Source organism: Alternaria ventricosa (assembly GCF_023758065.1).
Source record: "Alternaria ventricosa strain BMP 2768 chromosome Unknown scaffold_26, whole genome shotgun sequence".
Lineage (NCBI taxonomy): Eukaryota > Fungi > Ascomycota > Dothideomycetes > Pleosporales > Pleosporaceae > Alternaria > Alternaria ventricosa.
Window position 1 is genome coordinate 334,051 of NW_026055706.1, and position 27,812 is coordinate 361,862.

The 27,812-nt window shown below is 54.5% G+C and overlaps 8 protein-coding genes across 8 annotated transcripts; 5 read left to right on the top strand and 3 right to left on the bottom strand.

The window, feature by feature from the left end:
• Positions 1–866: 866 nt before the first annotated feature.
• J4E93_010103 (uncharacterized protein) lies at positions 867–2,406 on the top strand (the record flags this gene model as incomplete). Its single annotated transcript, XM_049347989.1, has 3 exons — positions 867–1,362; positions 1,413–1,552; positions 1,600–2,406. 3 exons carry the CDS (start codon positions 867–869, stop codon positions 2,404–2,406), a joined length of 1,443 nt encoding a protein of 480 aa, XP_049194966.1.
• A 1,513-nt stretch (positions 2,407–3,919) lies between these two features.
• J4E93_010104 (uncharacterized protein) lies at positions 3,920–5,860 on the top strand (the record flags this gene model as incomplete). Its single annotated transcript, XM_049347990.1, has 4 exons — positions 3,920–3,992; positions 4,041–4,110; positions 4,158–4,378; positions 4,428–5,860. 4 exons carry the CDS (start codon positions 3,920–3,922, stop codon positions 5,858–5,860), a joined length of 1,797 nt encoding a protein of 598 aa, XP_049194967.1.
• A 915-nt stretch (positions 5,861–6,775) lies between these two features.
• Positions 6,776–7,815, top strand: J4E93_010105 (uncharacterized protein; the record flags this gene model as incomplete). Its single annotated transcript, XM_049347991.1, has 2 exons — positions 6,776–7,705; positions 7,771–7,815. 2 exons carry the CDS (start codon positions 6,776–6,778, stop codon positions 7,813–7,815), a joined length of 975 nt encoding a protein of 324 aa, XP_049194968.1.
• Positions 7,816–13,875: 6,060 nt separating this feature from the next.
• J4E93_010106 (uncharacterized protein) lies at positions 13,876–15,882 on the bottom strand (the record flags this gene model as incomplete). The annotated part of the gene is made up of 1 exon (XM_049347992.1): positions 13,876–15,882. The coding sequence occupies one exon, from the start codon at positions 15,880–15,882 to the stop codon at positions 13,876–13,878; it is 2,007 nt and encodes a 668-aa protein (XP_049194969.1).
• Positions 15,883–17,251: 1,369 nt separating this feature from the next.
• Positions 17,252–18,652, top strand: J4E93_010107 (uncharacterized protein; the record flags this gene model as incomplete). Its single annotated transcript, XM_049347993.1, has 1 exon — positions 17,252–18,652. One exon carries the CDS (start codon positions 17,252–17,254, stop codon positions 18,650–18,652), a length of 1,401 nt encoding a protein of 466 aa, XP_049194970.1.
• A 354-nt stretch (positions 18,653–19,006) lies between these two features.
• J4E93_010108 (uncharacterized protein) lies at positions 19,007–20,394 on the bottom strand (the record flags this gene model as incomplete). Its single annotated transcript, XM_049347994.1, has 3 exons — positions 19,007–19,250; positions 19,301–19,553; positions 19,602–20,394. 3 exons carry the CDS (start codon positions 20,392–20,394, stop codon positions 19,007–19,009), a joined length of 1,290 nt encoding a protein of 429 aa, XP_049194971.1.
• A 251-nt stretch (positions 20,395–20,645) lies between these two features.
• Positions 20,646–23,273, top strand: J4E93_010109 (uncharacterized protein; the record flags this gene model as incomplete). Its single annotated transcript, XM_049347995.1, has 1 exon — positions 20,646–23,273. One exon carries the CDS (start codon positions 20,646–20,648, stop codon positions 23,271–23,273), a length of 2,628 nt encoding a protein of 875 aa, XP_049194972.1.
• A 286-nt stretch (positions 23,274–23,559) lies between these two features.
• J4E93_010110 (uncharacterized protein) lies at positions 23,560–24,331 on the bottom strand (the record flags this gene model as incomplete). The annotated part of the gene is made up of 3 exons (XM_049347996.1): positions 23,560–23,633; positions 23,687–24,070; positions 24,166–24,331. 3 exons carry the CDS (start codon positions 24,329–24,331, stop codon positions 23,560–23,562), a joined length of 624 nt encoding a protein of 207 aa, XP_049194973.1.
• Between the last annotated feature and the right edge of the window lie 3,481 nt (positions 24,332–27,812).

Here is a 27,812-nt window from a genome sequence, read left to right on the forward strand (position 1 = left end):
CTTGTTGGGCGGAAGCAATCTAATCAGCACTCCGGCCCAAAGTGTCTTGTACGTCACGTCACCACACTGTCTAGGTGGACAGGCAGGACGCCAGAGGACCAGAACCGCCGCGCCGCCCCCGCCACTCTTCAGTTTGCTTGCGGTGAGACGCGCAGTTTCGTGTGTCTGCATAGCCGTTCGTCTACATAAACCGCAGTGTCAGTGTGGTGGGCTTCAGACGCTTTGACAGCGACGCTGCCTGCACATCGTGGTCCCTTTTTGTCGACTAGCGCCTAGGACGATCCGCCCAAGGCCGAATCTGCTCTAGCGCCCCTACGACTTTCTGGGCAACTACGCGCAACGAGGAAAGAAGTACCTGCAGACTCTCCAACACCACGCCCTCCATCACCGCCATCCCCTGCCCTGCCCTCTCGCGCGTCTATATCTATCTCAGGTACGTACTCCCGCTTTGCACGATTCCCTTTCGCCCCGTGCAGCCCGCGCATTCCCGCTGCAGGTCCTTCTCACCGCTCCACTCCCCTTTTCTCCTGCTCCGACGTGGCCAGCGTGACTGCCAGACCGACAATTTCTGGCGCGCCCTTCTTTCACCCTTTACCTCGACGCTGCTGCCACGACGCTCGCTCAACCTCGCAACTGACATCGCTATCTCCAGTAGTGCATCCGCTGCATTGACCTACGCGCGGCCCCTCGACGACTCGACCTGACGCCCTCACCAAAGCCCATCCTCGCTGCGTCCTTGCCCGACGCCTGATTTGCATCATCCTTACAGGCTCTCACCCTCACTTGGTGCGCACCGTCCCGTCTCTTGCTCATCGGGCCTGCAGTGCCTTGCCGCTTTCCGTCACGCGCATCCCGCCGACCGGAGAATGGAGTTGGACACGATTCTGAACCAGAGATTAACAGCATCCCTAGGAAACGGAGCGCTCACCATGCAACACGCAATGCAGCCCCAGCACTTCGGTGCGCCCCCCAGCTACCTCAATGGCGGCCACATCAAGTCGGAGAACGGCTCGGAGCGTGGCGTGTCGCCGCACCCGTCAGACTCGTCGCGCTACTCGTCGCAACAACCGCAGCAGCAACTCCCCTCGTATCCCGCGATCCCCCAACAGCACATGAACGGCCTGCGCTACCCCTCGCCCTCGCAAATGCAGGCGCCCATGCCCATGCTCAACAACAGTAATTACATTCCCAACCCGCCAGACCACGCGTACGCGCAGCAGCAGCAGCAGCAGATGGCGGACGCGCAGGTCCAACACCAACACAACGGCGGGCGCCCCGCGTCGGACACGGGTCCACCTAAGGCCTTCGCGTGCTCGACCTGTGGTAAAGGCTTCGCGCGACGCAGTGACCTCGCACGTCATGGTAAGAAGCTTTGGCCCCAACATCAAAAGCAGAGCACTGACAACATGCAGAACGTATCCACAGCGGTATCCGCCCTCACGTGTGCGACTACCCCAACTGCGGCAAGCAGTTCATTCAGCGCTCCGCCCTCACGGTTCACCAACGTGTCCACACTGGCGAGAAGCCTCACATGTGCGAGCGATGCGGAAAGGTATGAAAATTCTGTTCCGCACTGCATTCACAACTAACATCGAACAGCCTTTCAGTGACTCCAGTTCGCTGGCCCGCCATCGTCGCATCCACTCCGGCAAGCGCCCATACAAGTGCCCTTACGCCGACTGCCAGAAGACTTTTACGCGTCGCACTACCTTGACGCGTCACCAGAACCACCACACCGGCACTGTCGAAGAGGCCGCTGCCGCCACTGCTGCTGCGCTCGCATCGCGTGCCTCTGCCTCGAGCAGGACCGGTCGCTCCGACGGTGGTGACTACTCCGAGACAGCATCGCCGCTCGGCACTCCTTCGCCCAATGACCGCAATCTCTCTCTTTCACCCGCACAGGGAATGCCTCCTGGTGGCATGCCTGGCCTGCACCGCCAGGGCTCCGACTACGCCTACATGGGCGGTATGAACGTCCCTCCTCACATGCGTCACGAGATGCCCCAGCCCAGCCCTCGTGCCTCCCCTGCGCTCACAGCTCAGTCATACACATCCAACGTGAGCGGCTCTCGCCCAGCGATCACCTCTCACCCGACCGCCTACGGCCCACCGCCGATTCTTGAGCCTCCTGCGTCTGCAAACCACAACCAGTCCGGAGGCACCACCAGCGCCAACGGCAGCCCTCACATGTCCGCCATGGGCTGGCAATCACCTGGTCAACAGGCTCTCCCCTCCCCAGGAGCTCAAGACAACGGCTACGTCTACCCAGAGCCCCAGTACCAAGCACAAAACGGCATGTACTACCAGCAAAACAACATCCGTCGTCCCAACAGCACTGAGCCGGACCACTACAATCCCAACCACCGCGAGATGGGCAACGGAATGTGGGCTCCTGCTGTCCAATAGAGTTGCGGCCCTGGCGCAGTTCTCCCACAGATCCTGGAAGATACATCCGACGTAACGCTTGAGCAAGCTCCACCGCGGCGTCACGGTTAATCTTCCCCACTGTAAAACTAATACATGCGATCACGCCAACCTAGGGAAAAGCTGAACAGCCTGGAGCCTACGTTGACTTTGGGTCGCCTCCTTCGCAAGGTTTTGGGTCAATGTATTCTGCAGACCTGTTCAGTTTTTCCCTGGTATGAGGTGCGATCCTTACTCTGGTGTTCTCGGCAGGCAGGACCTATACCCTGTTCCACAAAATTTTCTTACTGGCTGGCGCGTCTATTGTTTGCGGTAATCTGTCCTGCATAGCGAACCCTATGGGCATGCGGGTCATTGAGCGCGGTTTTCCTGTTTCATTCGACTAGCCCATATCTGTTTGTTGCAAGTCTTCCCATCTCCGGGTCGTGGTTATCTGGCGGCGGTTTTTCCATGGGTTTTCGTCCATCTCGAGACGGGATGGCAGGCGTTGGGCGTGCCTCATACACACCAAGACGGGCAAGGGCGTCCGGGCTTGTTCCGTTTTGTCTTGTTTTTCATATGCACCGGCAAACCTCTCTAGACTGGTATTTAATGAAGGACTTATATCCGCCTCTTAGACTACACCACTATTCTGCGCAAGCGGAGCCAAAAATTTAAATCTCCATAATACACTCATTCCACGATGTGCAAGTGAGATGCGTAAAATGTGAACCGCTGTGCTATTTCCTTTGTGGTAGGTGTAGAGATGTGCTCCCGTCGTGCATGGCAGGAACGTGAAAGAGCTCGGCTGTACCTGAATACCCTGAAGGTGTTCGCAGAACTTCGAATGACGATAAAGTTCGACAACGATGCATGCTTGGGGGTGTATCCCAGTTGTGCGTACTCTTGCTCGAGACGAGCGCCTTCGCATTCTGTGTGCTGCCCTACAGTCGCCTCATTGGGCTCAGCGCATTGCGAGCATTACCCGTTGCATCTAAGATCTGCCCAGGCGACAAGAGAAGCCTCGTCAGCTCATTCGCAATAGTTGCGTGCTGCTCGCACAGTTGTTTCACGACAGAGAAGGATATCCAAGTATCTAGCACGAGCGAATGCCACAATATCAAGACCAATGTCCATGTTGGACCTCAAGTGAAGGTGCTGGTGGTGCCCGGCATTGACGTCGTCGCCGCGCTTTGACCCTCGAATTCGGTCGCTCGGCCCTGTCCTATGCAGGCGGTCATCGCACCAGCCTCGCATTACGTCTATCCACGTCTCTCCTGCATGTCCATTTTACCCCAGCTTGCCACAACCCACGCTGCCATACCTCGCTATTCTCACCATCGCTGGGCAATCAATTCCGACGACAAACCGCGCTGTTGATTGCTTGCGCCCGTCTACTTAGTGGCACGTCATCCGCCCAGCGCTACACCTCAGCCACTCCTCTGGCGACCCTTCCCTCCCGACAGCTCCGACCCAACGACACCGCACACCGTGAGACGGAAATTACGTCGCGACCATGAGTAAAATCGCGAGATCGGTCAAGAACGTGACCAAGGGGTACAGCCAGGTCGAGGTCAAGGTCCGCAATGGTATGGAAGCCCAAGGAGCTGCATCCACGGCGTAGCTGACCATCGCAGCCACCAGCAACGACCCATGGGGCCCAGTGGGCTCTGATATGGCTGAGATCGCCCAAATCACCTTCAATAGGTACGACGAGTGCGAAGGCTACGCGAGCAATGCTGACCACTACCCAGCTCGACCGACTTCTATCAGGTCATGGACATGCTCGACAAGCGACTGAACGACCGCGGCAAGAACTGGCGTCACGTCCTCAAGTCGCTGAAGGTGCTCGACTACTGTCTGCACGAGGGCTCCGAGCTCGTCGTGACATGGGCGCGCAAGAACATCTACATCATCAAGACACTGCGCGAATTCCAGCACACCGACGAGGACGGTCGCGACGTCGGCCAGAACGGTAAGCGCGTCTTGATTTGCGAATTCGTGCCTTACTAAGACTATCGCAGTGCGAATGGCAGCTAAAGAGCTGACTTCGCTCATCCTTGACGAAGAGCGCCTGCGCGCCGAGCGAGCCGACAGGAAATCGTGGAAGTCGCGGGTCACAGGCATCGAAGAGTACCCCGGTGGAGGCCACCACGGTCCAGATGGCGGGGAGAGAGCCACGCGCCCGCGCAATGGCGAACAGCGTCGCAACCGCCGAACGGAAGAAGAAGATCTCGAGCTGAGACTCGCGCTCGAGGCAAGCAAGAACGAGGCAGAGGAGGAGAAGAAGCGCCGCGAACGTGGAAACAGAGTCGAAGACACTGACGATGACTTGGAAAAGGCCATAAAGTTGAGCAAAGAGGAAGAAGAGCTGCGCCGGAAGGAACTCGAACAGACCAATGCCGACCTACTTTTTGGCGAAACTACCGCACAGCCGAACGCCTACCAGCCCACGGGCAACAACCAGGGGTACCAGCAGCAGGGCCAAGTGGACTGGTTCGGTAACCTCATGGACCAGAACCAGCAGCAGCCCCAGAACACTGGCTTCCTTAACAACGCATACTCGCAGCCCACGGGCATGCAGCCTCAGCAAACTGGCTTCCAGAATGGTTTCGGCGGCTACGGTAGTTTCCAACAGCAGCCCCAAATGCCACAACCTACCGGCTTTGATCAGTTCGGCGCTCAGCAGCAACAGCAGCAATACATGCAACCCCAACACACGATCCAACCTCAGCAAACCTCGTTCAACAACAACCCGTATGGCCAATTTGGGGGTGGAGGCTTTGGTGACATGGGTCAGCAGCAACAACAACCGCAGCAAGATCAGAATGCACTCCAGCCTGGCAGTCATAACCCATGGGCAAGCAACCAGACTCAAGAGTCGCTCAAGCCGCAGCCCACTGGCTCCAACAACCCGTTCGCTCAGTCGTTCAACCGACCCCAGCCCACTCAGACCTTCACGCAACCGACGTTGAACACACTGAGTGAGCAGAAGACCCAGACCCAGTTCAACAACACCTCGTTCAACCCCCCAGTATCCTTCTCTCCGGCACCGGCAGCGCAACCACAGCAGCAGCAGCAGCCACAGGCGCCACAAAAAGAGATGGACCCGACCGCTGCCAGGCTCAACGCGCTCCTTGCGACAGGCGAAGGTCAGGACACTTTTGGCAACGTTGGAAACATGCGTATCCCAGCTCAGCATACAGCTCCTGGAACATTCGTCAACTCGGCTGGTGCGGGCTTGAACAGGGTCAATGCCAACGCTACCGGTAACAACCCGTTCTTGAACTCTCAGTTCACTGGCATGCCCCAGCAAAACCGCATGATGCCCGCGGCAACTGGCCCAGCGAGCAACTTCGGCGCCAACCCTTACGGCAGCGCGAATCCATTCGGTGCTCAGCCTCAGCAGCAGCAGCAACCCCGTCAGCCTGGTGCCAACAACCTAATAGACTTATAGTGTGCTGGTCCAGAGGGTAAAGCTTGCGCTTCGAGTCATTCTCTGCTGCTGAAGCGCGGCATTCAGGTCTGCCCCAGATGTCACCTCTCTCTTGCAGGCTTAAACTCACAAGTCACGTATGGGAAGGCAGAGAGGAGCTTGGACGAGGCTGGTAGGAACGTGTGGTCATTTTGATTCCCTTATTATTATTTTCCCCGACCACCGTGGTTTGCATAGAGGCGAGCGACGAGCTCAACGAGTCAGTGGTGGCTAGTGTAGATAGCTTGATGAAACTATTCAACCCATGATAGTGCAGCTCGTTGGTGGTGCCGCGCAAATGTCTAGATTGAGATCATTAATCCCTATTCTCCTTTCACGCTTCTCTCCGTGAAGTGAAAACTTGGAAGCTGTCGGGTACCAGCACGAGACTGCAACGGCCATCTTCTATTGTCCTTTTACGCCCTCTCACCGTGAATCGGGAAGCTATTGTAGAATAGGCACACGTGACGCAATCTTCATGCGCACTGACGTTTGCTGGGCCCACAGCCGTTCTACACGCTATCCAACCCCGCAATCATCCACCTCCGCGTCGAGTCCACCTGCACCTTGCCGTGTCGCGAACCTCATTGCCGGCTATTGTTTGCGCCGCTTGGGCTTATTGCCATTGTATTCACTTTTGACGCTTCTCTTAGCCCAGCTGTTATCGAATGCCGCGCACCTGTTAGCATTGTCTAGACCTCACGCTTGGCCAGCAGACTTCACGCTACTGTACTTGGCGACTTCGACGCGTCACGACCAGCCAGCCATCGTTTGATATACAGACAAAACAAATACGATTACTAGTATCGCCATCTTTAGGACATATCGTTCTACCCAAGAGCCTACATGACTTCAGAAGACGAGGCAATGCGCCGACAAACACGCCCGGAGTCCGCCATGAGTAGCCGAAAGCGTGCCATTCAAGAGAGGGAAGTGGAAGCGCATGCGCCAGAGCCTAAGAAGCTTCGAACTCGTGGTCCAGTTGAGGACGATGTGGTCGGCAGCAAGCCTCAAGCTGCTGTGGCATCAAGCTCGCGAGCGCGCAGTGGTCTTCTCACGCCAGAACCCAGCACCTTGACCGAATCGCAACTCGAGCCTCCAGCCGACACCTCAGAGACGTCCGAGACTGCAACGGCAAACTTCTTCCCCTTCATGAAGCTTCCCGCCGAACTGCGCATCCACATCTACCACATGGCGCTCGTGCGCGAAGAGCCGCTCCTCCTGCACGCCGACCGCGCGCCTGAGAAACCCGAAGACGGCGACGACCATCTCGCAGCACCGCGCCGAAACAACCTCTACGCCCCCTACATGCCCCGTCACGAACTGCCCGGCCCCGGCTACGCCTTCCATCGACCCAGACAGGGTCCCGAGCGCATCCCGCTAGACGACCCCATCGTCCCCGAGATCCTGCGGCTGAACAAGTTGATATACAGGGAGGCGCGTCAGGTCCTGTACAGCGACAACGTCTTCACCCTCAGCCTCACAAGCGGCATCCACACCCTATCTACCCTCCACCAGCGCTCGCGCAGCCTCATCAAACACGTCGTCCTCACCATACCCTCCCACCACGACATCCTCGACGGCTTCGCCGACCTCGTCCGCCTGGGCCTGCGCTACTGCTGGGGTCTCAAGACGTTCAAAATCATCCTCCAAGCCAGCCTACCAGACGACGGACGGGTGACCGGCGCGACAAGCGTATACGCCAACGCATTCCACATACTCCGATGGCTGCCACGCGGCTGCAACGTTGGTCTCGAAGGCAACGTGAGCGATACTGTCAAGCGCGTTGTCGCCGAAGAAGGCAGATTACAGGCTGTACTTGATGAGGTGAGAGAGCATTTTCTGAAACAACGTGATGATGTGAGGATGTTGCGTGCTGACCAGTGTTGCAGGCGAGTTATCTCAAGAGGCAGCATCAGATGCCCGAGAGGCATTAGTGGTGTCGATGTGGTGGCTCTGTATTATGTTTGTTTTGGAAGAGCGTGATCTGAGATGTTCTTGGGTAGAACGCTGTTGATGATGTGATGGGAAGTTACCCTTTTTTGCTGGCTTTGAGTCTTGAACCGCGAGATTGGACGCTGAGTTGCAGTGTTGATGATACGATGGGAGACTGCTTTTTTGCCGACTTGGAGCCTCCAAGCGAGGATATGTTGCCGCATCCTGCGTTGTTGTCAACGACAAGCCTGTACTTTGAGATGCAGTGTTGATGATACGTTGGAACGTGGCTTTTGCAACGAGCTAGACTAGAGACTCGTGTTGTCTCGTCTTGCGCAGTTATCAGCAGAAGCGTACACCTTGAGTAAAGCTTCTCTATCGCACCGCAGCTCCATCTTGCGTGAATCAAACGCGCATACTGTTCGTCGCGGAGACGCGATCGCGCTTTCAGCCTCTTCTTGGCAAGTCACGTAACCTGACCTCCCATACATGGATTGAAAAAGTCGGCAGAGTAACGTGACAGACATCGTCAACCCTTGGAAGTTCTTAAATTGACGATACTTCTCAGCCGAGACTATCTAATTGGGTGGTTGTGGTATGATTTCGGAAGCCGCGAGTGGCTCGTCTGCCTCGTGTCACCACAGTATCATGGGAGGAACGTCACATTCAATGTTGTAATTTTATCGTAAGTTATGAATAATGCACAGCTCGCCCCTTTCACTCGAAAAGGCGGCGTGAGATTCCTTGTCTCGCGACTGCTTACGCAGCACCTTAGCTCCTACCTCTATTGGCTAGTAGCTCACAATGTTGACACGCCACAGGTACAGTACCATCTCAGCTCAACAGTCTCGTGTGCCAGCTAGCGAAGTACCTAGTAATTCTCTCGTCATCGCACGCCTGAGATCGCATGCGCTGCTGGATTGAGGTTTGTTTGCGTTTGTCGGCAGAAAGTTGTGGCGGTGACGCGTCGAATGCGCCAGCGAGACGTTACAAAGCTGTGAGAACCGTCTGGAAAGACAGAGTAAAAGATTTTATGTCCAGAGCGAGGACCGAAGGGCTCGTCCGAGTTATAACCGCCTCCTGTTTTAAATGCGCGGATGAGAGACACTGCACCGTACCACCAACAGTGCTTGGCACACTGGCGACCAACTTATGTTGGAAAGGCTCAGCTAAAACGAAGTTTCTCAGATGATTCAGCTTCTTCGAAGAGTGATGGTACAGGCGGTGGCGATGAGGTGGATGTCTCTACCGCCTGCGCCGCCTGCTCTCGTGCATCTTAGCATCCACCATACATACGTCAGACCGGATTTCGGTTCCGAGATGATTCAGCTCTTCGTCAAGCGCAAACACTCATTGCGATACTGTTCGTTCAGTATGCCCAATGCGGAAACAAGTAATCTTGGGTTTTTTAACCAAGCGGCTCTCAATCCGCATCTGTCGCACAGCATCACCGGCAACTATGACTAAGTCCTCGAAATGAATGCCCTTTGGATTTGGCATCTCGGATGACCATATCCTAATGCCGTGCGGCGAAGTTAAGACCATGGTTGACGGCAGCAGAGTGGTGAGGAGCGTTACTTGCCTCCGCCGCCCATTGGGGCTGTTGCTATTCTTGTGGTGTTTAATCAGCAGTGCCCAGGAAAAGCACGGCAGCGGAAGCCGTCGCCTGGCTCTACCTAGCCAACGTCGATGTAGGGTCTAGGCTAAGCTCTCTTTACGGCTTGGATGTAACCCTGCCGTCTTGCAATTAGGAACTGATCAGCGGCTCAAAAGCAAGCCTTCGCCAACGCTTTCGGGCGATATTGATCCCATCGTTCTGGTTACCGAATACACTAGCTGGCGCCATGAACTCTCCTCCTACCACTTCATCGTCACAATTTCTTTCTACACCCGATGCGCGACCAAAACGAGCGGCAGTGAGTGAGGAGCCCGGGAAGAAGCCTAAGAAGCCCAACAGCGAGATACGAAAGCAACAGAACAGGATAGCTTCACGTAACTATCGTATGTCAACCCGCAGGTCGTCGCTCGTGGTAACCACAACTAATGACATTCGATATAGGAGAGAAGCGCAAACGGAAGCTCCAATACCTCCAGCAGTTGATCAGGGACGACTCTGAGGGCTGTCAGGAGTCAGAACCTTCATCTGAGCAGCACGAAGTGTACCCGCGCTCCTTGTCCGCGGACTACGACATTGCAGGCGCGAGTTCATCACCATACCAAATGTCGTCAAACCGTATCTTCGGCGCAAGCAGCGCAGTTGCGAATGAAGCTGTACTGGCTGCTACCGTCGCATCCCTTGATCCCCATCACCTCGCAGTCGACCAAGCGTATCCTTCTTACCCGCCTCATTGGAATACGCACATCTACTCTCCGTCTCCGCCAGCAAGCATACCTTGGAACATGCCACCAGCGTGGATGTCGAGTTTAGACTACTCTGCGCAGGCAGCTACGACCACTCGCCCCTCTATGTACCGATACCACACCCATCCATCACAGCCATCGTTTCAGCACCCGCATGCGCCATCACCGTCAAACTTTCAACGCGATTTCCTGCCGAACACGGATGTCTATGGCTATGGCGCAAACTACGCATCACACAGCCAGACGCCTGGCAACCCCAACGTGAGTCTGCCTACCTCGTACTCGTACTCGCCGTATCACCAGGGCCGTCGCACTGCTCCACATTGAGGTTCGAGATCCTCTTTCCCCGTCTGTTGCTGTATGGCTTGGGTGGAGACAGCAAGTAAGCTGACGTGACCAACACCTAGCAGTATGCGCTTGGATGCGATCCTTCGGACTTTGGACGGCTGGTTTACATCTGAAATTCTACGACGCATGAAATTTAGCCCGCGGTCTCTCGCTCAGTGCGAGCAATGCAGACTAAAACCGCGTCAGAACGTCTTTCTTCCAGCGCTTTCAACGCGAAGGCTCCATTCCGATGAGAGAAAACGCGCGTCATCACTGGGCCGGCAGACCACCACGCACGGAGAATAACCACGACGATACAATCGACCTTCAGCTGTCTCCACAGTTCGCTTCAAACGAAGTATCTTACTCCATCGGGCTATTGTTCACGCGCGGAAGCCGCGAAAACAGCTTACGCCAAGACTACTGCCACGCTGGTAGCACCACATCACGATATCTGAGACACATGGCCACGCGGTCTTGCGTTACTTGCTGGTTTAGGTGTGAGATGGAGGGGTATCTTGACTGTACCGTGATCCGTTGGCGCAAGTTGGGATGAGCCTTGGGACGTGACGACGATGTGGAAGACCTCGGTTGAAAGAGGAACTGAGATTGGATTGGGAAGAGGATCTTGATCTAGAGGCGCACAATGCTGCGGCTGAAAAGGCTACCGAGCATCTTGGGTATGCGGGAGGCACGTGGTATGGTACATGTTTGGGGTGGCCTCGTGTGACGTCAGCTGACCGGCCACCTTCTTGATCGATGCTTGGACACTTGCTGAGGCGAAGTAGAGAATGCAGCTCCCATCATGCGCAAGAATACAGGTGTGATTCGAGACGTTCTGAATGTACACTGCGGTTGATGCGCATTCGCTGTTCTGCCTGCTCGTCGGTGGGGAGTACCTACCTAGTCCGCTTTCGGCTAAGCCTGGATGGGCTGTGTAACCTGCCCGCGGGCGTCATCAGCTGAACCCGTCCAGCCTTCCTTCCTCTGCCTACACGCACGCACGACAGATCCGACACACAACACTACACTGTAAAACTATTCACGAAAGTATACAGTCGTAAAGAGCAGCGCTGAGTGTTGTCGCCGTCTTCTCTATTCCTGTCTTCCATAGACCAGCTTTCAAAGGCAGCGATGGCTTCCAGCGACGAGCTTCCATTTGAGGCGATGTCTTCCCGCGACGAGCTTTCAGATGCGGAGACGTCTTCCAGCGACGACTCTTCAGGTTCGGGGCTAGTACCTTTGGAACGGTCAGACATGGAGGTGTCTCCACGAAGCCGTTCAGAGTTATTGTAAGGTGATTGAAACGCTTTGATAATGCATAATAATCTTGGGCAGATCTCTCGCCGAGAGACTTTATCCAGACAAAACTGAAAAGAAGATCATCGCAAGATCGAACGAGCTTGCTCTGGTCCCCGACAAAGTGTATACTTTATACGAATTGAGTTGTAGCGTGTGTCACCAACACAACAATGAGTACTCTTACCGTGTTGTTCTTGTGGAGAACCTGAACGCAAAGTGCGACTTCTGCGGAATCCTACGCAAATGTCAGCAGCATTTCGCAAAAAACGCGAAGTCGATAGATTTGAGTTCTCGAGGGCTTAAGACCGATATCCAGCTATGCTACAGCAGTGGGTACTCAGTGGCTGATTGCGAAAGAGTTCATGTTCAGTTGTAATTGAAAGGTTCGTCCTTGATTTTAATTTGAAGGACTGGCTGATACAAGCGACAGAGTCAGAGGCTCTTGTGAGCCCTTTCAGATGCGCGAAAGATGTTTGCGAGTCTGCGGACTCGATAGCCTCGATGAGTGTCATGAAGGAGTGGATGAATCGTTGCGACAATACCCATCAGCATGCTTCACCCAAACACGAGTCTAGGCCTACACGCTTGATTGACATTGGTGGCCATGACGGGAAATCTTATAGACTCTGCTCACCAGAATCCTCAGTGAAATTTGCTGCGCTTTCCTACCGTTGGGGACCAGGCAAGCAGTCCGAGACGACGAAGGAAAACGTTCAAGCACGGTTCATGAAGCTGATGACTTCAGAGTTCCCAAAGACTCTCCAAGACGCCATTCAGGTTGCTAGAGGACTCGGTCTGGAATACATATGGATTGATCGGATTTGCATTGTACAAGACGATGATGAAGAATGGGCGAAAGAGGCATCCCTTATGGCAGATATCTACGCAAACGCGTATGTAGTCTTGTCAGCCACAGCGACTGAGGACTCCAAGGATGGGTTTTTGCACGAAAGATTGGAGCCTCTAGTCATGGAATACGCACGAAATGGCCTGCAGGGCCGTGAAGTGCGTGCAAGACTCATTGAAAGCCACGACTGCCATCGCTACCTAACGAAGCACGAATACACGCTGTTCCAACGGGGTTGGTGCATGCAAGAGAGATTTCTGGCTCGTCGAGTGGTCCATTTCCTGCCAGATGAGATCCTTTTTGAGTGCGCGCATGCGCGAGAATGCGAGTGTGGCGCGGCCAACAAGGAATCGACGACGCGGGGCATTAGCAGTTCATATAGGACGTTTGCGGACCTGCGAGCTGCCCCAGAGATGACAGAAAGTTTCGCGTCGGAATGGATGGAGATAGTGTATGACTACAGCAAGATGCAACTCACTTACGGACAAGATTCACTACCCGCGCTCTCCGGGGTGGCAGCATGCATGGAGCGGTTGTGGCCCGGAAAGTACATCGCGGGACTTTGGCAACATGGCATCGTGTATCAACTGGGATGGTATGTTAACACAAGTCCCGCTACAAGACGTTGGAAATACCCCGTGAATGTTGATATTCTGGGACCCACGTTCTCGTGGAGCTCACACGTGCACAGTGTAGATTCCGGAGGACGTTACACTAAAGCACGATATATATGTGCTTTGGAAAGTTTCCAAGTCCAGCCAGCCACATCAAATCCTTACGGACCAGTTCTGTATGCATATCTTTGCCTCAGCGGCTGGGTAGTACGTGGCGATCACATGGTTATGCGGTTAACGACATGTGGAGCTGACGGCTACACGAGACGGGCTGTCGTAAATCTCGACTCGGGATTCAGATTCGACATTCTCGATCCATGCCCGCCCGTTGATGGTGTTTTGACCTATGAGGAGCTGCAAGATAAGATCGCATGGAAGTCGGTGATCTGTTTCGGTTTATACAAGGGGTCTGAACAAGATGGCAATCTTGACGCGCTTTTACTGCAGCCCACAAACAATGGGGAAAGGGAGTACGTAAGGATTGGGTTAGTTTCTGGGTTGGACAGCTGTTGGTTTGATGAACACGCGGTAGCAAGCACAGTTACACTCGTCTAGCTAGACAATTGGCGATGGCATCGCCCCCACAATACAACACGTCCTAACTGCACTTATCAACGTGCTCTTCCGTCCCTTCTTCGCCCTTGACCACCACTTCGCGGTCCACGCGGCGGCTCCCTTTGCGGTATCTCACCACTAGACCACCTACCCTGCTCATCTCTCAAGTCGACCCAGCGTTCATCCAAACTCTTAGCCGCCGCCTTATCCTTGCGTTCTTTACCAGTCACTTTGTCCGTCACGCCGTCCTGCACCAACAACTGCATACCTAACCCCTCCTCGGTACCCTGTTCATACATGCCCAGATGTAGTGCGCCACCATCCGAGTTGTACGAAGCGCGGACGTCGACTACACCAGCACTGTGGCGGACAAGAGATTGGGAGAGCATGGGATCTGGGTGGGTATCCGCGACGCCATGGAATGTGAGACTCTCGACAACGCCTTCGAGGCCGGCATACAGGTTTTGTGAGGTAGATGAAGGAATCGAGAGACTGTACACGGGCGAATCTCCTCGTAAGCGGGAGTAGTCGGCGCGATACGCCGTGCGTGACGGGGTGGTGCGGGGAGTAAGGTAGAGATTCCAGCCGCCACTCACGATCGGAGTCTGGCTCTTCAGCCCATCAACGATGGTGTTGGTGGCTGAGTCTCGCGACAATGTTTTGTTTATTGGCTTGGGCTTCTTGTTGGATAATGAGATAGAGTGGTACGAGTGCGAGCCTGAAAGGCGCAAGTCAAACACCTTGATCATGCTGTGTAGAGCTACACCTGCTACGAAGCGTTCTCGCCCCTGTGCGGCAAGAGAGTAGACTGGCGAATCGTTCGTTGGATCCCAGAAGATCTGTTCGAAGCCGCGTGGTGAGCGCATGTCATGCAGCCTAACGATGCCGTCGTAGCCGCCAGACAAGAAGGTATGGCCTGCTTCCGATGCGCCCGGTGATGTGCTGGGTAAAGGAAGTACAGGATAAACCGCCGTGTGCCTTGAATGCGCCAGGCCCTCGCTGGCCACATTGAAGCGACGCAAAGGCTCTGATACGAAGCCTCCGGGCCCAATGTGGTAGACCTCGATAGGTTCGGCGTGAGGACCCCATCCAACGGCGACCGCGTCATCGGATATAAACTTGCATGACCATATTTTCCGCTGTGGTTTTCCGTCTAATACGGTCTTTGTTGTGGAAGAGGGTTTAATCGCCTGATCCGAGAAGTTGTGACGATCGATAGGGTAGACCGCTAGTGATGTATCCGAGAGTGCGGTAGCTAGCAAGGGCGTGCTCGAAGATGATATCGAAAGATCAGCGATGGCGCGTTTCCTGGTTTCATCAAAGACGTCAGGACGGTTAGTATTGTACTGTTGCACCCGCGTCTCTGCAAAATCAGGGCTGGCGCTGAGTAGCGATAGCTGGCCTGATGCCGTCCCGAAGACGATATCTTCGGAGGCCAAGTCCCGTTGGTGCGGACGAAGCAACTTCAAGTTGACGATGTCGTCGCGACCTTCAGAGCTGTCCGGGATCTTATACGTGAACCACGTATTCAAGTGTCTGAACGCGTCATACCTCCACGTCTGGTCAGGCGCCTGGTCGAGCCCCTCTTCGCGTTGCCTGATCTTCTCGATGTTCGCACCCGTCTCTTTAGTCCGCATGACAATCTGCGTACCTGCAGACCACGCCAATACTTCTTTTCTTTCTCCCCACGATCCATATATCTCTTCATAGCTGTCAATGCTAGGCTGGCACCCCATTGTCTGACCTTGTGGACCCCTCCATCTTTCGGCTCGCCAGGTATTCATGCTCATCGTCTTCTCTATTGGCTCAAGATATCTCGCGATCAGGCCTCTCCGATCCCAGTTTCGGCATAGTGTTGTCACACCGTGGACGGCGTTGTAGGCATCCGCGTCCAGACCGCTCAGGCCAAAGCGGCCTCTAAGCAAAGCTTTCCATCCATCGAGCTTTGCGAACTCGCTCAACCGGCGGCTTGCCAGAGAAAGGTAGAGTAAATCCCGCGGTCGCTCAAGATGGCTCGTTATCAACGAGAGAATCTCGTTCGGCAGCGTGTCGATAGTCGCCATGCTGCAGTCGCGTCCCTTAGCTTTTGCTCAAGGCTTCGACGACTAATGATGTGATGCTAATATTTAAAGTGTCAGGTTTAGTAGAACAATCGCAGCGTCGGCATGGTGGCGTTTATACGGCTTATGTTTGCTGGGCGGAAAAGTGAATGCCTAGGTGTCTCATCGGACGATGACGACAGAGTTCTCGCTTGGTGGCGTTTGCACTAGCCACATATGAGCCGAAAGGTCTGGGGAGTCATCGATCATGGCGACAACAAGGCCACTTTGTGACTCTTCTTCGTATACTACACGCCTAACTCGGACGATATCAGCTCAACCCAAAGCGGTTGTGCAGTCAGGAGACGATATCGTTTTGTACCTGACATTGAACTGCGCCGCTCGGCATCCGCGCCCCAAATTAGCCGGCATCACTCATCAGGGACCGCCACACTTCCCGCTGGCCGCGATTCCCCTGGCATCAAAACGCGCTATCGCACCGTTGAGATCACGGCTGCGACTGATGGCTCGTTCTCGCGATGAGGCCGAGCCGTTGTTGTTGGAATCCCGCACTGTCAGCACGCCCTGTTGATCGCGGTGCAACTCTCGCCAGACAGCCCCATCGCGCCCCAAGCTCGCGGTATCTTCTCGGGTCCAGGGCCATCCCTATAAGCAGGCCGTCCATCCACCCCCGCGGACCTGGCGCTGATGACTTCCTTGTTGTGTTCTGTCTTGTGACAATCATCCGCAAGTGCCAACCTTAATCCTGGCTGTTTCTGACTAAATGCGCGGGGTCTCGCGAGCGTTGCCGTCAGTCGCAAACGATTCCTGACAGTCAGACACTTGTTCAGCAATCCGGCGCCGCCCAATCGATCCACGACATTTGTTTTGCTGCGACGCGACGCGACGCTACGCTACTGCGCCATGGCGGACGATGAGAAAAGGGTGTTCGCCTTGATTAGCGCCATCGGCACGATTCGCGACCAGCTGCGACAGAACATCGACGGCTTGCGACAGATCCACAATCGTTGGAGAGATAGCGATGGCTCTTCCATCAACCTCATCGCGCAACTAACGGCCTTGAAGTCTAGTCTCGGTAACATCCTGGACTGGCTCAATTATGCTATTAGCGACCTCCATCCACAACTGGTGTCCGACTTGGACGTGCTAGCGCATTCTTGTGGGCTGCTGGTACGCCATGTAGATGCACTGAATGCGCGTCTGGACTACCGGGACCATGGTGCTGTCGACGTCGCTTCCAAACTAAAATACAGCGTCGCTAGTAGATCTATGGAACGACTGCAACAGGTTGCGCAACGACAGAATGACGCCGTGAACTTGTTACTTGCGGCATGTCAATGGTGAGCTGCTAACCCGCCCCTACGTACAATCGATGCTAATGACTGCCAGTACCGCTCAAGCGCAGCGAAAGATCCTGCTTCATAAGAGCCGCCAGATCAGGAAGGAAGATGCGGCAAATCTGAAGACCCTCACCCAATCCTCGAAATTAAACGGCGCTTGCATTACAAGCCTTGCGCAATTATCGCGATTTATCCAATGGCTGAGACTGTTGTTCCACATGAAGATTGCGCGTAACGGTTTCGATGGAACAATCACACCATCGGACGAAGAGTACGAGCACATGGCAGCAATCAACCGGTCCGAAGCAATAGATCGTGCTTTGGAGAGAGAAGCTACTAACCTTCGGCACGAGACTAAGCTGGTCCTTGTAGGCAATCCACAGGGTGGCAAAGAGCTGATAATGCATCAGCTGAAAGTGCAGTTCGCCGAGGGTTATGACAAGACGGAGGAAAGATTGAAGTACCGCCCCGCAGTTTACCAAGTTGTAAGATCGCTCATATCTTCGATCACGAATTTGCTTACAGAGACCGGCGTTACACTGTCTGCCGAACTGACGCACGACTTCGCGATCTTATTGCACGAGCTGGACGCCAGAGAGGACGGCATATCCTCCGACGCTGTCAAGGCCATTACCAGAATATGGTCGTGTCCCGAATTCTCCAAACTCTACGTCCGCAACTTCGAGATCGACTTCCCACAGTACGCGCCGTACTTCGCACAAGAAGCGCCGCGCATAGCCGAAAAAGACTACGTCCCCAGCGAAGCCGACATCATCCGGCTAACCCGCTCCGGCGGCGGCATCAACGAGACACGCTTCGACTGGGACGAGCTCGACATCCACCTCTTCAACATCAAAGGCTACGTCCCGCAACACTTCAAAGAGCGCTGGTACCACCAGCTCGAAGACGCCACCGCCGTCATCTTCACCGTCGACGTATCCCTCTACAACAAACCCAGCCCCGAGCGCCCCTCGGAATCCATCCTCGTCCACGAATTCGAAGGCTTCGAACAATGGGTCAACCGCCCCGGCTTCGCAAACTCAACAATCATCCTCATCCTCAACAACTTCACGCGTTTTGTTAGCAAAATGGCCTACGCACCGCTGGAAAAACTGTTTCCGGATTACACACGCAATGAATCGGATCCGGAACTCAGTGCAAGACAATATATTCTTCGGCGCTTCAAGAATATGAATCATCAGTCACTGAGTATATATAGCTTTTGGGTTGATTTGGATTCGAGCGATAATCAGCATCTGTATGGTGCGCTTAAGAAGACGCTGAGTAGGGTTCAGGCGACGAAGGCGCAGGAACGGGCTTGGTGTGAGGGGCTCGAGGCAAGGACGGAGAGTGAGAGGCCGAGTACGAATGGGCTGAGCGTTGCGGTTAGTACGGAGAGGACGAGGAGTCGGAGTGGGGGGAGGAAGAGGTAGGAGGGGGATTGGGTGGGGGTTGGCAATTTGATGGAGCTTGGGTGAGGTGTGGGGTTCGTGGGTTGAAATGGGATTCAAGACTGGATTGGTTCGATATCTGGGGTCGGGGGAATGGCGCGGTATTTTGCTGTTTGGGGATGGCGTTTCAGGGATTGAAGATACCATGGTGCGGGTTATTTGGAATATAGACGCGGAGGAATTGGGTGTAGCAGACTACGCCGTGCTATTCACATGGAACGTCGTGCATAGACTGGTTATCTCAAATAGATTCAATTGTAATGTTTAATACCCCAGCTGGGATTCCACATACTCACTTGTTGCGACATGCTATCATCGACCATCTCATTGCACCTCTCATAGATCTCGTAAATCAAGCGTTGGCAGTAGATGGGCGTGCGCGCCGCCTTCGCTCTCGCGGTCCCACGCCCATCGTTTGGCAAGAGAGGGGTCTAGGGTACCATCCAGCATCTCCACAACGTAGCGACCGATAGTGGGCATGAACTTCCATCCGTGGAAAGAGCCGCCTGTCGCAAGATACAGATTCTGAGAATGCGGATGTGGAGTGATAATGAAGTCTTGGCTTGGTGTCACAGCATCCCTACGAACTGTTAGACCGATTCATCGTAGTGGTTCGGAGATGTAGCCTACCAGCAAACACGATACTGGTCGAATTTCACGTCCTTTCCAGGCTCACCCAGTATACCGTTCTTGACGAGTTCAAGCCGCTGCTTAAGAGCTTCGTTCGGCAGCCTCTGCGCTTGACCGGGCTCGTTCGGCGGGGAAGAGAACTCTTGTCCTGAAGCCTCATGTTTGACGGTGTTCTTATAGGCTTCGTCTCTGCAGAACTTGACTGTGTATGGATCTTGATCCGATAAGGGCGCTGTTAGTGGCATCACTTCCCCTAGATTCTGTCAGTTAGAGTAAAATCGGTAGAGGTCGGTCCCCTCACCTCGTGTTGGTAAGACAGAATGTACTGTGACTGGAATCTCGGTATACTGCTGCCCCTTCTTTGGGTCTAGGTTGACGATGCCAGTGACTACTGCTCCAGCGACCAGGCGCCCGTCGACTTGTAGCTCGCCTCTGCTCGGAGCACTGTCGGCGATCAATTTGGCGGTGCCTGCACCAGTAGCGAGGATGATGCGATCTGCTGTGATGTTTTCACCACCTTTCGTTAGAACTCCAGTACATTCGCCATCAATGCCAAAGGTCAACACGTCAATATCTGCTGCGGTGTAATTGACTCCTGCCTCAATCGCGGCGTCAGTGTAAGCAGTTAAAGCCTTGGTAGCTTCAGCCCACCCGCTGTCTCTGTTGACGAACACTTCACCAACTTCAGAGAAATCGGTGTTATCGTAGAAAGAACCGTACATCTTCTTGAAATGCTCCGGGCTCGCCATCTCCGCATCAACCTTAACTCCAAGCTTCTCATAGTTTTGCAACATCTCTTTCCCCAGTTCGGTATTGTCGATATTGATCAAACCGCTCTGGTGGTAGAACTGGCTGAAGAGTGGATCATGTCGCCAGTACTGTATGGCTTCCAACGCCTTTTCCATGTAGAAGATGTCGCCGTAGTCCGCACGGATGACTTTGTTCCAGTCCCAATATGCGGCAAGAGGGCAAGGGTAGTGCGTCCGGTCAATGAGTTGTACATGTGCTTCGGGGTACTTCTTGACCAAGTGGAAGGCAGTGGAGACACCGAAGACTCCAGCCCCGATGATCAGGGTTGATGGCTGTGAACTCATCGCGCATAATGATTTTGGAGGAAGTTCCGCAAGTTCACCGAGATCTATGTGTGAACATCAATCAAATCGAGAGCTCACTTGCCTGATGTATGGTGTTGATGATCAATGCACGAGTGAGTAGGAGACGCCAGGAAGCGAAAGTGGTGATGACGCACACCCCTGTCATGCTCGCCGTCGCGCTAGTCCCCTCAACGCGTCGCGTCGACCAACGCTCCAACGCCCCAACTTATCGATTGCTCCACCCACCCACCATGACGCCCAAGACGCGTTCGAGCAACCAAGATGCCGACTACAAAGTCTACTATTCCAAGAGAGTGCCCCAGCAGGTGCGCTTTCCACACAAGCGCAAGACTGTGCGCCGGCGCTCGACTCCGGTACACGATGGGAAGCGGCAAATGGTCTTCCTGCCGGACAAGATGAGGAGGCAGGGTACTCCTGTTGTCGCTGACTCGGATGAGGATAGCGACACGGATCTTGAAGAGGATTTGGAAGACGGGGGAGCTTCCGTCAAGGCTGAGGTGGATGAGGAAGAAGAAGAGCAGCCTGCGAGGCAGACGAAGAGGAAGGGGAAGAAGCGGAACAGCGACGGGGTGCAGCAAGAAGATGATGGAGAGAAGGGAACATCGGAGCCTACATCTAAACGCCGACGAACGGCAGCCACGCCCAAGAATCCTCGCCGCTCGAGGCGCGTTGAAGCCGAATCCGATGACGACAACGTTGCGACAGCCACCAAGACCAACCGCGAGCGCACATTACGGCGACAGTCAACAATGACACAACTGGTCGACGGAAGGAAGCCTATGCCGGATGACGAAGAGCCTAGCTTTAAGCCCGTGAAACAGAGCTCGCGACTGAGTTGGGGTGGGCGTGGCAAAAGCGAAGCGAAGAGCGACAGAAAGCAGCGCACGTTGACGCAGATGATACCAGGCATGCGGCCGCAGGAGATAATGTCGGATGAGGATCTAGACGAGATATTGAGCGATGTTGAGGCAGAAGACCGGGCTAGTCAAACCTACGGCGATGCTGTTGCGCAGCGCCTTGCCCAACAGGGTTTTTATCGTGTCGAGGGGAATGGTGTTGGAGGGGAAAACAGTGCAAATGAAGCTGGAAACTACATGGAGCACAACCCGGATGACGAACACATTAAGAAGGAGCCCACGGCAAACTCGCAAGACACCCCGGAGTTGGTGGTGCAGTCAGTGGAAGACGAGATGGACGAGGACTGCGAAGACAGCTACAAACCCACACAGTTCATCGAAGCGCCTGTCACAAGAACGACCCGCGCAACGAGACGAGAGAACAGACTACGAGTTGCAGACACGGAAGAAGCTTTCTATGCGCCGCAAGGGCAGGCCAGAACCCGAAAAGCCCGTTTCAGCCTTTTATCAACTCCAGAGAAACGCCGTATTCGCGAGATTCCCTCCTCGCAGTCACCCGCCGACTCGCCACTATCGACTCAGGTCTCTCCACAAAAGCTGCACCGCTCTCCTCTCAAGCAGCGCTCGGATAACCCAATCCTTGCACCAGAGACGCCTTCGAAACGTAAGCAGTGTACTTTCAAGACGCCTTCGAAAACGCCTATACCACCACCAACACTGAGGAAGTTTGAGAGTACGATTCAAGACTCTGAAGACGAGGATGATGGTGTCATAGAAGAAGATCTGCCCACTATGGGACGTCGCGGAGATGGGGAGGCGCAAGCCTTTCCCGGGTGCCGTGAAGCTGTGACTGGGAAAGCCGTTGGCGCTGATACTCAGGTAGTACTTAACAGGATCGACCAGGCATGTGCTGATGCAAACGGAGAGGAAGTTATTGAGGATTCGGCATCATCACAAGAATCAGGCGACCTACCTGAGCTTCGAGGTGACCAAGAACCTTCTCCCGAACTTGGCGACCCGCAAAAGCAGTCTAGTGGCATATCGTCCTCTACTGTAGCCGAGTCCGTCGCTGTTAAGCAGGAGCCCGGATATGATGAGGACGAGGACGAAGATGACGACGCCACAATATTGCCCACAGTCCCGTTCAATCCGTCAGATCAAGAGAGGCCGATCAAGAGCGAGGTTAACAAGAGTAGTGAAGGAGAATTACCTTTACCAGAAGAGCAGCTCCGCTCCACCCCTCCAGTCATCGAAGACCTCAATCAAGAAACCTGCCCATCCACACCGATGATCATCAACGACGATTCATCGGAAGAAGAAGACGATGCACCACCACCAGACCCAACGCCTCCACGATCACGCAAGTCACATGTACCGCAGTCCACCTCGACATCCATCCACCAGTCCGCAGACCTGAACAGCGAATCCATACAAGTCCCCCGTTCCCCATCCCCCGATCACGAAACCCAACAGTCCCACTCCAGCAAAGCCGAACAACAACTCCACAACGAATGGTTCTCCTACTCCCAATACATCAACGCCCGACCCCCCGAATCCTCAAGCATGCGCGCCGCCCCTGACGCATTCAGCTACAACGCCACGCCGCGCCTCCCCCTACCCACAGCATCCCATTCAAACCATTCAAACCACCAACCATCAGGCTACCACCCCTCTCAAGCCACAACCGTGGATGAGATCACGCAGCGCACGCCCCGACGGAAGCGTACCGGCAATTTCTCCAGCACGCACACCACACCCCATCGTATCGCTAGTTCTCAGCCGAATATCTCGCCAGGGAAACCGCCGCCGTTGTTTATACCGAGTAGTTTCCCCAGTCCGGAGAAGGTCGCGGCGGAGGGTGAGGGGTGGAGTAGTCCTATGTTTGGGATGACGCAAGCGGTTGGGGGGTATAGGAGTAGTCAGTGGGCGAGTTTGGAGGATTTTAGTATTCCGCCGCCGCCGCCGGGGATGGATGGGGATGGGGATGGGGATGATGAGTAAAGAGATAATAGGTCAAATCTAATCATTTCTGGATTATGTCCTTGCACACGATAACCTTTCTTAAAAGACCATAGCCCCGCCATCAACAATGATATCCGTCCCATTAATATACCTCCCCGCATTACTGCACAGCAACACCAACGGCCCCGTAAGCTCCCACGGATGCCCCATTCTCCCCATCGGATTCCTGTCATTCCAACTCTTCCTCGCCCGAATCAATCCATCGCCATCATTCAATATCGTGTCCATATACCCCGGGCTGAGACAATTAACCCTAATACCATAGCTACTCCACTCCGCCGCCAAACTCTTCGCCAGCGACAACAGCGCCGTCTTGGAAGAATTGTACGCGCATTGTGGCTGTGGGTAGTTCGTGTGATGCGCAGATATACTCGCCGTAAACGTAACACTACCCCCCGTCCCCTGCGCACGAAACTGCTTCGCAACAGCTTGTGCGCAGAGGAAGGAGCCGGTAAGATTGATATCGTGTGTGCGCCGCCATTCATCTGCCGCCATCTCAATCGCGTGTGTGCAGCCTACGACGCCGGCGAAACAGCATAGCATGTCTATGCTACCGAGTACCTTTACGCTGCTTTCGACGGCTGAAGCAATGGCTTTCTCGTCGCGTACGTCGACCGCTTCGGTTATAATGCGCGCGTGCGGGAACTTGGAGTGCAGGGTCTTGACGCTTTCGAAGGCTTGGTCTGGGTTCATGTCCCAGAGGGCGAGGCCCGTGGCGCCGTGTTCGAGGAGGGCGGCTGCGGCTTCGAGGGCGAGGGTTCCGGCGCCGCCGGTGACTGGGGTGGTGGTTAGGATGATGGTTAAGGTGTGTGGTGTGTGGATGGGGATGGAGATGGAGATGGGTGAGGTTACCCTAAAGGCGTTCACGTACTGATCGCATTGCCCTTGACCTGGAACCTATACTGCGCTCTCTCTGCGGTCGACAGGTTCTCTGGTGGTGGTCTGGGTGCTGTGAGAGGGTTGTCTGCCGTTGACAGGGTCATCTCTGGGAGCTGTCGGTTGACGAGCGCGGCGCGGTCTTCTGCGTCTCCTGCCATTTTGACTAATTTTCCTTTCTTTTGGCGACAATGGATTGAATGAGGCTTGTGGCGTGTGATCAGAGGAGTTGGGAGCTTCAAGATGGCCGATTCGGCCTTCTTATGAATGCGTCCGGACGACAGAGGTCCGTTTGTTCGGATTGTTGGTGGAGCGCGCCCAGCTCGAACATGACGTCGGAAAGGGTCCGCCCCACTGGGTCCCTTTCACCCCACCAGCGAGTGAGGAAGGTGTGCCGAGCGCGGGGTTCACTGCGACACCACAACTTTGATTTCCGCAGTGTTGATGTGTAACCACCAAGAGCTCGTCAACGCGCCTCGGGTGACTCGTTCGCAGCACTACTGTGTTCAGACTCAACATTCCCACAAGTCGCGATGGGCGCATCTGATCCGATCTAGCAATTCCACACAGCGCAACGCGTGGAACGACTAACCACTGAAGGGTGAATGCCTTGATCAATATAGTCGCTCAGTACCGGCGTTCTCTTTCACCCAAAACCTAGAATGGTTGTAAGCCGACTCTAATCACCTCTATCATGTGCTTCATCCAAATGTGTGAGATCCCACTCAACGGCATTCTTCATTCTGATCAGCTCAACCATGAAGTACTCATCGCAACCAACTCCGTCAACCCTCGAAAGGGACTTCGGACCGGAATGGTCCGACCGCCTTCGCACAACTATCCCCTCCAACTCGGAGCTGATGATTGTCGAACAAGAAGCATGGAAAGATCAAGCTCATTGGAGGGACAACGACTCAGGCACCCCAAGACCTGTTGATCCATGGAAACTACTAACTCTGCCGGGGACGCATGAAAAAGAAGGAGGAGACATAAGAGAAGTGGCGTACCATGGGTTCACGCTCGAACAGAAATACGATACCGCGAGTTGGGCGCTCGTCAAATACGATTACAACTTCGAAGCTTTTGAGAAAGTCAAAGCGCATCGATTGCGCTGTAGTCTGGAAACGCAAAATTTGGCGAAGAGGATCGTGTGGTATGTCTTCTTGGCTGTTTTGCTCCATGGTATTTGGACGCACTGGAATGAGTCTGAGAAGCGCGGCATATGCGACTGCCATTGTCCGTACTGCACCGCGACAGTCGATTGATGTTTGGGTTTGTTGGAAGGAGTGCGATGAAATGAGCCCATATATGCGACGCTCTCATAGGTATACCATGAGCTGGCCGCGGTTTTAAGAAGATACATGCTAGTAGTTCAATAGACGGTGAAGTCACTATATGCGTATATGAAAAACAATTTAGTCCACCGCGATATTCCATAAACAATGCCTTGACAGCAACTCCTTCCATCACTGTGCCGCGAGCGATGCAGCTAAGATGCGGGGTCTCCACATCGTACCTCCCGCTAGTAACAGTTCGATCTGCATCATGAAAACGTACAACCACCCGGCTGATCAACGCTTTTTGATCATGACCGGCAGGCCCGGGGTCTTTCCGCCCATCTACTCGCGACCCTTTCCAATCCCATCCAATGGCAAATGAAGATGGTCTGGTGAGACGCGGTACCAAAAGAGCAAGAACGCGACACGGGTCAGTACGGCCAAAACATACCACATCAACCACGAAATGCTAACGCACATCCCCCAGCTGCACAAACTGCAAGCTCAAGCGACGCAAATGCGACGAAACAAAACCCACATGCGGCCGCTGCAGCAGCAAAAACGAAAAATGTCAATGGGCGCCTCGCCTCACCTTCCGGGCCGAGAATGCGTTGGGTATCGGGCCTGAGGAAGCGCATCGCGTGCCTGGACGAGCGCCTGCACGGTTTAAGATCAAGGATGTGACGGAGGAAGTTATACGTGACTATCAGCATTACGATCCAGTAGTGGATGAGCTTGATGTAGCAGATCGATTTGATGATCGGCAGGCGACTACTTCTACCACCATATCGCCAGCTACAGCCGACAACGAGCAGGTACCATCGCATCATGCTCACGCATATTGGCAGGCAAACACGCCTTTCTCGGCTGCAGAAAATACTATAGACCCTCTCCAGTCGACCCAGTGTGTTGCTTTACCCACTCCTGACGATCTTGGATCGATTTGGCACAGTCCTGGCACTACTACGTATCTTGACGACAGCGTCTTCCTTCCAGGTTCAGCGTATCTCGATGCGCATTCTACGTTTCGGAACCATTTGATACAGGAGGTCCGGTCTAATGTACCAACTCGGGAAGTCACACCGGACGCTGCGCGTATTGGACAGGCCTGGGGAGGGGTGCAAGAACATTACGCTGAAGATGCAGCAAGGCATATCGCGGAAACTTCTCTCGATACCACAACCGTTCACGAGGCGGATGCCACAAATATTCCACCACCCCAGCTGTCCGCGGAAGAAGAGTTCGAGCTATGGAAGAACTGGCTCGACGAAGTAGCACCCTGGATCGATAAATTCGACCCAGAGCGGCACTTCCAACGCACACTACCCATCATGGCGCGCTCACACGATCACTTGCGCTACTCGATGCTCGCGCTCTCGGCACGCCAAATAGAGCGGAAGAACAACAGTAAACATACCTCGCGCAGTCTAGCTCTGTACCAGACCGCTATACAACTCGTCCTCCCACAGCTACATACCCGCAGCACGCCGGTGATAGCATCATGCGTTGTGCTATGTGTACTCGAGATGCTGAGTAGCTCGGCGAAAGCGTGGCATCAGCATCTAGATGGATGTGCGCATTTGCTAGAAGCTGTGGGAATCAATGGTTTTAGTGGTGGTGTGGATCAAGCGCTATTCTGGTGCTTTGCTCGCATGGACGTCTGCGGCGGACTCATCGCATCGTCTAAAACGCTCATACCGGTAGAGCACTGGGCTTCATCAGGGATGGGTCTCGATGCCGACGTGAACCGTTTCCGTTCCGTTGGCGACTACAACGTCTACGCATGCGAAGCAGTGTATCTCATTGCCCAGATCCTCGACTTGCTGTCTTTCCATTCCAACCTAGCTGGTCGCGTGGGCGCCACACCACGCTTACCCACAGACACAGATGCCGCATATTCTGCTCGTTGGACAAGACTCTGGCACCACATCTCCACATGGTACACCACGCGCCCCGCAGAAATGCTCCCAATCTCCTCCTTCACCCCACCCACCTCCCCCTTCCCCCGTCTCCTCTACAGCAACCCCGCCGCCATGTCCGGCAACCAACTCCACCACACCGCCTGCATCTTGATGCTGCGCCACAAACCTCCCAACACCACCATTACCCCCAAACCAAACTCCATTTTCTGGCACGCGAGACAGATCTGTGGGATCTCGATTAGTAATGATGATCATGCTGCTTGGACGAATGCGATTCAGCCGCTGTGGATTGCAGGACAGTGGATGAGCCATGAGAGTGAGCAGAAGGCGATTTTGCAACTGCTGGAGAAGATTGAGAGACTGTCCGGGTGGAGTACGAAGTGGAGGGCGGAGGATTTGAGAGAGTTTTGGGGGTAGGGGGGGGGGGGGGGGGGGGTGGGGTT